We start from the raw sequence: 13,825 nt of genomic DNA, 5'->3' as shown, positions 1-13,825 counted from the left end.
GCAGCATCATCTTGCTGTCTGGGTTAAACATACAGGCTGGAAAGTTTTATGCTAAATAATGGCTGAATAACATTAACTGAACCTTAATTAATGCTAAGAAAAAGATGAAATCACAGAGGAGAATCAGATCAGACTTTTTTAGCTCCCTAGAACTAGGAGTACTGTAGAAAGGATTAAAACATGTAAATATTATTAACTGATGCATTTGGTCTATTTTACAGAAAGTTAGTGTTAAGTTTCAAAGGGTTCAAAATTACATTTTGAGAGGAGAGATCAAAAATAATAAGATACAGTCAATGATTTTGAAATGAAAGGAACTAGTCTTGATGACAGTGGAGGTCAACTTAAAGCACTAGGCCAGTGTGCTGGAACAGTATACACATGATCCCTAAAAACCACAGTCTTCCATTGAAAGAAAGTAAATCAAGTCTGTCTCAATATATCCATCTGTGAATAGGGGTTCAGATACTAGCTACCAAGTGCTGTATTAAAACTGGACACTTCGAAGAATGTTAAAGACCTGAAATAATAAGGAAGGCTGTAAATCTTCTAACAGCAGCTAAATTAAAAAACTGGTAGTAGTTTTATTACTTCCCTAATACACACTACAGAGCACACTGGTAACACTACGCAGCCAAGCCTTGTAATATTAAGCATGTTAAAGGTATAGCAATGTCACTTACGGCATTCTCGCTCATCACTGTCATCAAAGCAGTCTGGCAGCCCATCACACTGCCAGGCCCCAGGGATACAGCGCCCGTTACTGCACATGAAGTTTCCAGGAATGTTGCATTCATTTGTGAAGTTATTCCCAGGCAACAGCTGGCTCTCTGAGACAAAGAAAAAAACAGAAAAGTTTACAGGGGATTTTAAAAGAGGCAGCAAAAGCAGCCACTAAGCAAGGTGTTTATCGGTGATTGAACAAAGACAAGACAAATGGATCCTGACCCTGGTAGTTTTCTCATTACCCTATCAGTCTCCTGAGCATGGTACTCAGTAGTACTTCCTTTTCCCTAAATTATCGTTTTAGCTGCTCTCCACCCACACTCCCCACTTCACAGATTTATTTCTTGCTATTTTCTTTCCAGGAACACACATGCAGCCTTCTGTGTATCCTCAGGTCAAAGCCAAGTGTTAAAAAATACAATGAAAGATCTCTCCTTCACAAGGTCAGTCTAAAACACAAGTCAAATGGATGAGGCTGTAGGAATTCACCTTCATACTCTCAAGCTTTTGTAACATCAGTACTTAACTTTGCAGAATATTTTTCTGCTGTTACTCAAGGGGGAGGATCTACATAACATACTGACTAACTTATACTAAGTTTTCAGTTAACTTAGAATTGAGGTTCTTGGTATTAATCTAGTCCCCTGGACATCTGTCCCCAGGCTGGTAAGGCAGTTGGCACTCTAAGAGTCTGCCAGGTGGAGGGAGTTTAGCAGTAGGATGCTATACATCAAGAAAACTGCACAAGGGGGAAACTAAAGATTTGCCTTCAAGATTCAAGATAAAACACAGCTCTAGTCAGCCATTTTAATCCACCATGTTTCCCACTTTGTGCATTGCTTTTGGAATGCCGATATCACAAGAACACAAGAGTCCAGCGAAAGAAGACAACGATACTCAAGGGTTTTAATAGGTACCAAAATGGCATGTCCTGTTGTCAAGCTGGAGGGAAGCTGCAAGCCAAGGCAGCAGATGAAGAAAGAATATCCTTCCCTCTGTCTTCCTCTGTCATGTTCCAGACTAGTACTACGCAACATGCACTTGACCGTATTACAAAAAACTGAAGCACAAACCTTCACACATAAGGGTGGAGGCGTCACAAAAACATCCCTCCTCCCGCCACCTGCCTGCAAATCTTTATGGTTAACACCAGGTTCAGGCCAAGTGCCCCACACTTTAGGGCTGCATGGGGCATGGAGCAGATCACAGCTGCCAGGATCAGCACTTTCGGGGAAGACCCTTTCCTAGCTTGTTCCTGCAGGCCCGGGGAGGAACTCACTCTGTACAGGCATTTTTGAAAATTCAGCTGCCAAAACAATGAGCCTGTAAGCATGAGGCTTTCCAGAAACTCCTGAATTAGCCAAATATGGATTGGTCATAAAGCATCCAAGAGCTTCAACAGCAGAACCCAAACCCTTTCTCCACACTCCCCCTAAAAAATAGCATTCAGATGAGTAAGACTTTCCTGTAAGTTGTAATAACTTTCATTAGATAGAATTTATAAGTTCTAGGATATCAAGGCCAGGTTGGATGTGGCCTTGAGCAACCTGATCTAGTTGAAGATGTTGCTGCTTATTGCAGCGGGGTTGGACTATACCTTTGACAGTCACTTCCAACCCAAACTATTCTATGACTCTATGATCTCTCCCTGCTGCTCTTTGCTGCCTTCTTGTCTCATCTCATACCTACATCTCTCATCCAACCCACTCCACTCCCACAGGGAACCTGTGCATATTCAAAATAAAAAAAATCCTGCTGCCAACACCAATGTGAAACTCGCATCTAGACTTGGGCAGTTTTCTAGCTAATAATGGGTACCAGATCTGTCTCCTATGGAGGCAGGCTGAGAGAGCTGGGATTGTTTAGCTGGGGAGACCTTAGAGCAGATTCCAGCGCCTAAAGGCGCCAACAACAAATCTGGAGAAGGGCTTTTTAACAAAGGCCTGTAGTGGCAAAACAAGGGGGAATGGCTTTAAGCTGACAGGAGATTTAAATGAGGTATCAGGAAGAAGTTCTTCCCTGTGAGGGTGGTGAGGCTCTGGCACAGGTTGCCCAGAGAAGCTGTGGCTGACCCATCCCTGGCAGTGTTGAAAGCCAGGTTGGACAGGGCGTGAAACAACCTGGTCTAGTGGAAGGTGGCCCTGGGATTCTATGATTTTTTCCATTTTTCTAATAAGGTCCATACCAATGTCAGGTTTTGTGCAGTCAACTTGCTATGCTGCCTTTAGGCATAGGCAGAAATTCCTTCAATCTGGCAGAGCTGGCTTTCCAATAGTTGACATATTTACCCTGAAGCCTCTGACTAATTTTGAATTCAGCCCAAATGTGAGCTACATGGACGCTTGCAGTTAAGTAAAGGAGGAAGGGAAGAAGGGGATAGAAGTGGTCCATTTTCACTGCAACACATTGCTCACTTTAGGAAGCATACCATCTGGGCTGAGTAAAAAAAAGGACTAGTATTTCACTTTGAAGGGTCTGAGTAAGGAAAGTCAATCTGTTTTAGCAGTCACTTCTAAAATGTTCACATCTAAATATTTAATACTCACTGAAAAAAGAATTGGGGAAAAATAAATAAAAGGGTAAGTCATGCTGAGCACTTCACACTGTGTGAAGAAAGCAAGTCAAGGATATCTTTCCCCCAAAAAACCACCTTTTACCTGGAGGCACTCCAGAGAACTGTCCCCCTTTACTGAACAGATCACTAATGGTAACACTGCTGCCTCTGTATCAGAAACTATCTTTAGTAAGAGTAGGTAATTACCCTGGGCAAGGAGGTTTGGAAGAAGAATATGCTCAACACCCTCGTGAACAATGACAGTAACTTCAGCCTCTTTGCAAAAGGGATCTGTTGTCAATGATGACACATGAACTCTTCATTGCCAATCTTTTGGTACATCTGTGGGAATCCTGTGATCTGCACTGGATAGTTTCAATGGATTACTGTTTAAAGCTTATCAAATGTGAGGAGAACTATTTTGATCCTGGCTGGTATGGAGCTGTGAGGCTGATGAGGTACTCAGGATACTTTTCTATCACAGGATACACACAGTATGTTCTATACTTTAATGAATTCATTCTTTCTTCCTGCTTATCCCTTTGCTGGATGTAACTCCACACCAGGTTTGTTTTCAGCACATCCAAAATCTGCTCTCTACTGAAATCTGCAACGTGTGGTGAAAACAAAAGGAGACGAACCAGAACATGTCAGTAGCTGGATTTTGAAGCAAAATGGCATCAAAAAGACACGATCTTCAATATCTGCCAGTATTTGTACACCAGCAAAACACATCACAACTAGAGGAAGGTGAGCTGTAACGGCAGACTTTAACAAACACTTTTTGATCTTCCTGCATCATCTTAAGGCAAACAAGTGGTGCTAAGTGACTGGTAAGATATTATGAGACTTGATTCCTCAGAGACTGCAAAACTACTTACAAATGCTTACATTCAGGTCCATCTGTTCCTGTAAACTTAGCCACTAAGAACTGATGTATCTTATAATACTTTTTTGTGTTGACATGAAATATATGACTCGCTCTGCATCTACTTTGTAACCTACTAATGCAGATGATGCACCCAGAAGGGTAATTCAAAAGCTGAGTGTGAAGCAACTCCAAACATTATGCTTGGCCTATAAACTTGCATTTAACATGTGTATGCATGAATTTCACTGGCTATGAGAGTGTGTTGTCAGCAAGGTAACACCAGTGGAATTAAGGCAGACTTGGCTTAATGGTCACTGGACTGAAACAGAAGGCAGAGCCAATGCGTGCTTATGAGGGAACAGCAAAGTCAGGACTCCTGAATCCACACAAAAAATCTGTAGCAATAACTTAACCTCTTTACTACACTTTACCTACGTTAAAATGAAATGAAGGCACTAGTTCTGAAGAGGAAGGTCCTATATTGAATTCAAGCATGTAGTGCATAAAAGATTACCCATTAACAGCACCAAACAGGTAGGAAAGCACACTAATGAGTATGAAGTTTACTTTCCATCTCTTCAATGAATACCTTTGATATAATAAAAAAAGTTGTTTGCAGCTGCATGTTCATTAATCTCAAAGTCCCATAAATGCTAGTCTTCGTCTTTATTTGCTTTGCTACGCACTACTGCAAAGGCGCCTTGCCAGAACAGCAGAAAAGCACCCCAGCGCACATTCAGGCTGGCTTTGGGAAGCAAAGAATAAGACAAGCTCTCTCCTGCTCTGCCGCAAAGCCTCTGACAACACCTAAGCCATCTGTCACAAGTAAAGGACACCTGCCAGTGATTATCAACAACTTAAACCCTCTTGAACAGTTTTAATCCTCATCCTCCCCTATCCTCATTTAAACTGCCTGATGATTACATTGCATATGCAACACTGGAAGTCATGAGGGTTATTTGTAAAGGCAGATTGACAGTCCCATTGCAATAGGAGTACTCAAAAATGTTTCTTCACAGAAGCAGCAGGTAAATTAGTGATTATTCAAGGAACTGCTCATTGTTCAGGTTCAATTTCCAATCTTTCAGTTTTCTAACTGTGACCCACAAGACGCAATATATTCAATATCTAGCATAGCCAAAAGAGCAGAAACCCCAATGACTCACCTCCTGCGCATGGTGTTGCAAGGTAAAATCAAATGGTTGTTTATTAGGGAATGATTTGAAGGTTATACTTAATGTTGGACAGGTCCCATCCAACCAAACCAGTCTGTGCTTTATTCAAGGATCTTTCCTAGGTATTCAATACAAAATTGTCTTTAGTTCACAAACTGTTGAGACAATTACATTCTGTCTGCAAAACACAACGGAACATGAAAATTTAAAGTGCTCCCTCAATGCAGGGCCTAATTACTCACCCATGAATCTAGCGTTTAAACATTCATGTGAGATGAAACCAAACTATATACAGATCTGTGTATCACAGAATGGTTTGGATTGGAAAGGACCTTAAAGCTCATCCAGTTCCTACCACCCTGTCACAGGCAGGGGCACCTTCCACTAGACCAGGCTGCTCCAAGCCCCGTCCAACCTGGCCTTGAACACTGCCAGGGATGGGGCAGCCACAGCTTCTCTGGGCAACCTCTGCCAGGGCCTCACCACCCTCACAGGGAAGAGCTTCTGCCTAAGAGCTCAATCTCCCCTCTGTCAGTTCAAAGCCACTCCTCCTTGTCCTGTCACAACAGGCCCTTGTCAAATGCCTCCCTCCAGTTTTCTTGTCAGCCGCCTTTAGTTATAGTTACTTTCTCCTGTTATACCAAGGTTTTAGCTACTTATTCTATCAAATACAGCCCTGTTTGTCTAACATCTTTGGCAACAGGATACTCCTGACATCATTGCCCAGCATAAATCATAAGCTTGTGTAAACCAGTGAAGACAAATGGTGGAACTGGACAGTAATTCTTGCACAAAGTCAGTACCATGCTGAAAGAAGAATGTATCATTCAACAACGACAGGAAGGGCAAGAAATGAATAAAGAACAATGATGTCTGAAATGAAGTTATATTTGGGATTTTGCAGCATAACTGTTCAGGTACACGGATTTGAGCTGAGCTGGTAAAAAAAATATTTGCCTAATCAATACCTAGCAGGTCCAAAACAAAAGTCCAATGTCCAAAACTTAATCATATTTAAAGGAATAACCAAGAACAAAAGTGATGAACAGAAACTCCACTTAACAGTAAGCATCTTGGAGAGCCATTGGTCTGTTCTGCTAACTGGAAGACGCTAGGTTTAAATCTCCTCACACAATACCCCATGTCAATAAAAACCTCCTTAGCACAGTTAACTTTCAATTTCCCCAACACAGAATCTGAACACTTACCTTCAAAGTTTTTAAGTGCTCTTTGAGACTTGTTTCTGCAAGGACTAATTTACTAATTTTGAAGAGGGGCTTTTGACAAGGACAGGTAGGGACAGGATAAAGGGGAATGGCTTTAAACCAAGAGGGGAGATTGAGATGAGATATGAGGAAGTTCTTCCCCGTGAGGCTGGTGAGGCCCTGGCACAGGTTGCCCAGGGAAGCTGTGGCTGCCCCATCCCTGGCAGTGTTCAAGGCCAGGTTGGACGGGGCTGGGAGCAACCTGGTCTGGTGCAAGGTGGGGTTGGAACTGGATGAGCTTTAAGGTCCCTCCCAGCCCAAATTGTTCTGAGATTCTATGATTATTGGTCAGCTTCAGAAGCACTACATCAAACTAACCACATCTGCTTTTTGTACACAGCTGTGATTAGCTAAAGGTGTTATCTCCTCAAAGGCTAAATGATACAAATCAGCATTAGCTGCCACATCTTTCTTCAACCCTGGCTGTAAATTCCTCTCTTCCCTCTTACTATCCAGTTGCATAAACTAAAAACAAGTGGGCAGCAAGCTTTAAAAAAAGTTAACCTTAAAGCCATTTACTCTCAGCACTCTGTGCATCAACCCACCAGCCAGTTTCAAGGGCATCTGCCATCCCAGAATGTTCATCGGAGAGGAAGACACATGCCCTAGAAGGAGGCACAGCCCAAACACCTTCTTGATGCTGTGGCATGCGTTTTAAGAGGTTTAGAGGAAGACAAGGACGGTAATCTTTTCTCAGATAGATTCTATCTAAACCAGATATTCTAAAACAAAAACACTCCTTCCATTTCCAACTCCAACAGATAACAGGCTGATAAAGTTGCTTGTCCTTAACAACTATGCCACAATTCCTTCTTTAAGCAGTGAAAGAAATTTTCAAAAGCAGTAATTGTCTTGGCAGCTGCATCTCAAAGTCTTCCCCAGTAAGGAAAGCTGCATATCTGAACCAGACATGCCATGCTGTGTCCCAGCAAGCATGTAGGTGGTAAAGGCTGGTATCAGATGCTGAGACCTTACTGGTGAATAAGCATTTGATGACAGGTGTGCCAGAGACAGAGTCAGGCTCTAAAAGCTAACTCACTGGGTAAACATTTTGGAATAAGCAAAGCAAGAATAAGTTATGATAATCATAGAAACATGAAATGGTTTGTGTTGGAAGGGACCTTAAAGCTCATCTAGTTCCAGCCCCCTGCCATGGGCAGGGACAACTTCCACTAGAGCTGCCCTAAGGTCTCCCCAGAGCCTTCTCTTCTCCAGGCTGAACAAGCCCAGCTCTCTCAGCCTGCCTCCAGGGCAGAGCTGCTCCAGCCCTTGGAGCATCTTCATGGCCTCCTCTGGACTCGCTCCAGCAGCTCCTCATCCCTCTTGTGTTGACAGCCCCAGAGCTGGATGCAGCACTGCTGGTGGGGTCTCACCAGAGCAGAGCAGAAGGCGGGAATGCCCTCCCTTGACCTGCTGGTCACGCTGCTGGTGACGCAATCCAGGACACGGGTGGTTTCTGGGCTGCAAACACACACTGCTGGGTCATGTGGAGCTCCTCATCACCCAGCACACCCAAAAGCCTCTCCACATGGTTGCTCTCAATCCAGTCTTACCTAAGCAGCAGTTGTGCTTGGGACTGCCTCAACACACATGCAGGACTACTATTTTAAACATTACATGTTATATATTAGACTCCTGATGCTAGCAAGAGTAACTTATGCATTTAGGATCAGTACTCCACATCAGGAAAAGAAAGCAAGCTGTGATATTGGTAAGTAGGAGAGAACTGGGGCTGTGTGACTATATGAAAAGGCCACACCTTGGAAAAAGCCAGCTAGACACAGCTGGGACATGAGGCTCTGCAGAGGCGGCAAAGCCAAGACAGGCCAGGATGCGTGCCAGAGTAACAAACAAAACATCAGTGTCCTTAACAATAAGGAAAAAATCCTCATAAGCTCTCACTCAACAACACTGAGCTAATTTCCAAGTGTGAGGAGACTGATGACAGATAACCATTATTTCAATCTAGACACAGAGAGATCTGCAGACTTCCCTCCCCTGGGAAAGCAACTCGGCTCCTGCTTTGAAGTCTTGCCCTAAGAAGTGAAAACAAGGAGACCAGAAACCTCTCTCCTGAGGCTTCCTAAAAATATCGGGAAGAGGAACAACAAAGTTTTTCCAAACAATACACTGAAGCAACCATTAAAATTAGCAGAAGAATTAGCAGAAGACAATGAGGAAAAACAACAGTTTAAGAGGAGAGGGGGTGTGCCAGGTGCCAGTGATGGCACACAGCCAGTGCTCCTAAACAGGAGAACTGCCTGGAAATAGATGATAAAAATAAAAATATATAAAAAAAAAAAAATACCAGAAAAAAGCCATTTTAGAAAAACATGAATTTAAGATCATAAGCCATACTAGAGCTTTGATTTCAGAGAACCACTAGGCTGGGTTAGAATAAGACAGTTTTCTTCCACTCTGTACTGAAAACAAAACAAGCCTTGGTGCAGCCTCAGGAACATCCTTCAGACTACCCAGGACCTCACACCCCACTTGCAATGCTTTGGATATCACTGCTAATATACTGGTCTAACTCAACAGTGAGACTTCACAGGACATGAGCCTCTTCAGATGTTATCCCCTAGGTCTATTTGAAGAGATTTTCCCATTACTTCAGAATCAAGAGGTTTCTTTCATAAAAGACCATGGCGTTTGCCTTTTCCTTGTAGCTCTGGTGACATGTCATGCACTAGGTAGGCCTCAAAAGAGGGTTAACTGGGGGCAGAAGATGGGGTTCAGGAAGGACAGATGTATACAACAACTAGTGATTTACTTGAAGTTGGAGATTTCTCCTAATCGCTACCAGAGACCTAGAAAATAATCGCTTCAAGTGAAAAATAACAGCTTTTATAGCCACCTACCTAAAGCGTGCTTTTCTCCCATTTAAAATGAGCTCTTTGAAGTGCTTTATACAGTAATAATAAAAAACTATACAGAAGATAAAGTGACTCGGTATTTGCTGCATGGATTAGATTTCTGCTGCTTTCTGTAAGCAAATCAACAATAGAAAAATAAATGGCATTTGCATTTTGTCAATAGGAAATACACTATTAGGAAGATACGTGGCAGGGATTATATTGGAGAGGCTCATTCTTTCCACAGGAGTTTAGTTTCACCTTATCTATTTCACTTACTCAGAGAAGCCTGAGCTGAGAGCAACAACTTTTCTGCATTGTAAAGGAACACATGCAGTGCCCCCCAACACAGGCAGGAAATTAATGTGCAGTGTGTGCTGTGGCTCTGCAACCTTCACAAGACACTGGTGATGAGCTCTTTCCAGTAAATGCTACATAGCCAGACCCCATCCATGCAAACCATGTATTATAAACTGCTTTCAAACTAGCAGTAAAATCAGGAGGCTGCTTGTGATATAGGCAATCTTGGTCTTTGGCTCTTTCAACAGTTGCTGCATTTAAGAGTACAGGGAAGGGTGAAGAACAAAGGAATGAAGATAGAGGAAGACTTAGCAAAAAGCAGAAAACTTTGGATGCATGCATGAGAATAACCCTAGAATGTCAGAATGGTTTGGGTTGGAAGGGACCTTAAAGCTCATCCACTTCCAACCCCCTTATCACAGGCAGGGACACCTTCCACTAGATGAGGCTGCTCCATGCCCCGTCCAGCCTGGCCTTGAACACTGCCAAGGATGGGGCAGCCACAGCTTCTCTGGGCAACCTGTGCCAGGGCCTCACCACCCTCACAGGGGATGAAGAGCTTCTTCCTAATATCCCATCTCGATCTCCCCTCTGTCAGGTTAAAGCCATTCCCCCTTGTCCTGTCACTACAGGCCCTTGTCAAAAGCCGCTCTCCACATTTCTTGTCAGCCCCTTTAGGCACTGGAAGCTGATCTAAGGTCTCCCTGAAGCCTTCTCTTCCCCAGGCTGAACAAGCCCAGCTCTCACCCTGTCTCCACAAGAGGGGTGCTCCAGCTCACAGAGCACCTTTGTGGCCCTCAAAACTTAGGAGATCTCCAAAACCTTGCTATAGCCCAATGCATTATTTAGCTAATTAAGCAAATTCTAAAATCTCCACATTCCTCCTGGCATCCATCACATTTATATATGCTACAAAGTGAACTTTCTGAAGAAGCCGAGGGGGCTTCCTCTCCAGACACGCCCAGACAGAGCACGGTGCCAAACTGCAGAGCTGGGGAATCACCCACAGAGTTACACAGATGAAGACCAGGAGGAACAGACGAGATTCTCAGGAACCATGTGAAATTTTCAGCAGAAACAGAAGTCCATAACATCTCAGTAACCCAGAGAACTCAAGATGCTCAGACAAAAGACACAGCTTCTACAGGATACATTTATCATTCTTGTATCTACTTGGTTCCAAGGCAGGATATATTTGTTTCCACACAAACCCCAACCTTAGGATGGACTATGTTCATAGATTTGACAATCTTTTTTGCAAGGATCTAGGGAAGCAAGCACTATCATTTGCAGCAGCGCCTGAGACTGGCCATATGAATAAATACACAAATGAAACAGCAGTTTCAGCATGCTGCCGTTAAGGGCTAATTTTAACTTTCAGTCTCATTGGCCTAGTTGTCCATTCCCATAATTACTGAAGCAGCAGATATAATTGCAAAGCAGGTATATTTGACTCTAGCCTCTCTGCCAGTTTAGCAGCAGCTAATGTCTGAAAATTGCAGGGTGTAAATTTAGAGTAGTGGGTCTCACACACTGTGGTTTTTTTACTGGTTGAGACTGCATTTGATTAATCCCAATTAAAAGAAAAATATCACACTTCATGGTAGTTTGTCTAATTTTTCCCATAATCTCTGGAAAGAAATAAAGAAGAAAAATACAACTGACCGAATAAGGCAGCACAGCTCAAACCCCTGCATTTCTGAGTTTCAAGAGTTATTTCTTTCACGTCAACGAGCAGAGAATTGCTAACACCACTCAATGCCAAGACTTCTGCCAAGCAGCTATCACATCTGGGTAAGCTAAGGCAAGCAGCAAGAGATGTCTTTGGAATACAAGGAAAACCAGAACATATTTTCTCTGTAACAACTACGTTCACATTTCTTTCATAGCCCCAAAAAATAAGCAACTGGCTGGTTCTAACTGTGGCCCTCCATTACCACTCACATACACATTTGCACCTTCCTTTCTGTCCCTCCCACACACCACACGAAGTTCAGAAGAGAATGAACATAATAGGTATTTTAAAGGATGTTCTGGTAGGTAATACACAGTACTAAACTAACAGCTAGTGCTATCAAAACAGACCACTAGTTGAACATGAACCAAGGTTTCTCCTATTCCACTTAACACAAGCAGCAACCAAGCAAAGCAGTCTCCAGCCTTTGCATTTCCATAAGCTGTTGTATCTGTGCATCACTGCTGTTAAAATAACTCTTCGATACATCTTACTCTGTGACAGTTCTTACTGGACAGAACAATACCTGAACCCACTTGTAGACCTTACTGGCTGCTGCTTATTTGTATTTGCATTTTCTAATGAAGTACCTAAGTACACTTACACCGGACCAGAAGTGCTGCAATATGCAATCTCCCCTTGAACATGCTGGCCCATATTTAATAGAATGGGAACCACAAAATCATAGAATGGACTGGGTTTGAAGGCACCTAAAAAATCATCCAGTTCCAACCCTCTGCCACAGGCAGGGACACCTTCCACTAGACCAGGTTGCTCCAAGCCCCGTCCAACCTGGCCTTAAACACTGCCAAGGATGGGGCAGCCACATCTTCTCTGGGCAACCTCTGCCAGGGCCTCACCACCCTCACAGGGAAGAACTTCTGCCTAAGAGCTCATCTGAATCTCCCCTCTGTCAGGTTAAAGCCATTCCCCCTTGTCCTGTCACTACAGGCCCTGGTCAAAAGCCCCTCTCCACATTTCTTGTCAGTCCCTTTAGGCACTGGGAGCTGCTCTAATAGCTCCCTGGAGCCTTCTCTTCTCCAGGCTGAACAAGCCAGCTCTCTCAGCCCATCTTCATAGGAGAGGTGCTGAACATCCAAAAATCATTTTTCTCCTGGGGAAACCTGAACTGAAAACACTTGGAAGCAATTATTTCCTTAAAAAGGCACCTAAGGTTCTTCTTAGACTAATTTCTTAAAGTTTGATTCCAAGCCACTAAAATAATTTCTACTTTTCTTAAAAGACAAGCTGACACATTCTGTTCAGATTTCCTCTCAAAGACTTGCAGAGTCACAGCTCTCAGCTTCCCAGTCAGAAAGCCCAGTTAACTGCAGTCACCCGTACACTGAGGTTTTCTCTCTTCTCTGAATCTACTTCATTGGGATCAGAGGAACAGGCCTTCACAGGTAAGGTACAAAGCTCCTTGAGGTAATGGACCCTGCTATAGCCTTAAAAAATTAGTTAAATAGTTCAGAATGAGATCATATACTTCAGAAGATGCAAGGCAAATGGAAAAAAAATAATGAAAAAGACCAGGACTTTCCTCCTACAAAAGCAGATGTAGGTTTTAATTTAACACAATTATCTTACCTAAATTTTTCCTGCACTTATATTACCAAATAGTGGCAAATTACTGCAGAATACAGAGATCAGCACATTAGCACCAAAAAAGAAAAAAAACAAAAAACAAAAAAAACCCACCACTGTTACAAAGACAAATATACTTGGCAAAGACAATGAATCCTGCACTTAGATCAGAGACCACGAAATCATGATCTTTTAAAATCCTGTTTTTATTACAAACAAAAAAAGCCACTGTCCTTCAAGATGCTTCCAAAAACAGGTACTTTAATGCTTAGTGACAATCTGTCACAGCAATTTCACAGGACAGCTCTACCCTCCTGTTAGCAGGAGACATGCCACATCAGCAGAACACAACAAAGCCATGTTGCTTGGGACACAGGACAAGCACCATCATGAGACACAGGTGAAAGTCACTGGATAACACGTCAGTCACATTACACAACTGGCCTGGCTTTGGCTGAGGCAGAGTTAATTTTCTTCATAGTAGTTGGTATGGGGCTGTGTTTTGGATTTGTGCTGGAAACAGTGTTGATCACACAGGGGTGTTTTTGTTACAGCTGAGCAGTGCTTACACAGAGCCAAGGCCTTTTCTGCTCTGTACTCCACCCTACCAGTGAGCAGGATGGGGGCCCACAAAGAGCTGGGAGGCGGCACAGCCAGGACTGTGAATGAATTCCTTGTTTTGCTTTGCTTCAGTGCACGTGGCTTTTGCTTTACCTGTTAAACTGTCTTTATCTCAAGTCACAAGTGTTCTCACTTC

The 13,825-nt window shown here is 43.1% G+C and overlaps 1 protein-coding gene across 3 annotated transcripts in view; it reads right to left on the bottom strand.

Moving 5' to 3' along the window:
* The window catches only part of LDLRAD3 (low density lipoprotein receptor class A domain containing 3), an 88,641-nt gene that overhangs the window by 59,238 nt on the left and 15,578 nt on the right, over window positions 1-13,825 (bottom strand). For all 3 annotated transcript variants that reach the window (XM_065683182.1, XM_065683183.1, XM_065683184.1), the window contains exon 2: window positions 684-830. In XM_065683182.1, coding sequence (XP_065539254.1) covers window positions 684-830 — 147 coding nt within the window. The remainder of the gene's footprint in view (window positions 1-683; window positions 831-13,825) is intronic.

The sequence above is a fragment of the Lathamus discolor genome, chromosome 6, assembly GCF_037157495.1.
Source record: "Lathamus discolor isolate bLatDis1 chromosome 6, bLatDis1.hap1, whole genome shotgun sequence".
In the NCBI taxonomy this organism is placed as follows: domain Eukaryota; kingdom Metazoa; phylum Chordata; class Aves; order Psittaciformes; family Psittacidae; genus Lathamus; species Lathamus discolor.
The sequence above is the reverse complement of the archived record's forward strand: the minus strand, read 5'-3'. Positions and strand labels throughout refer to the sequence as shown.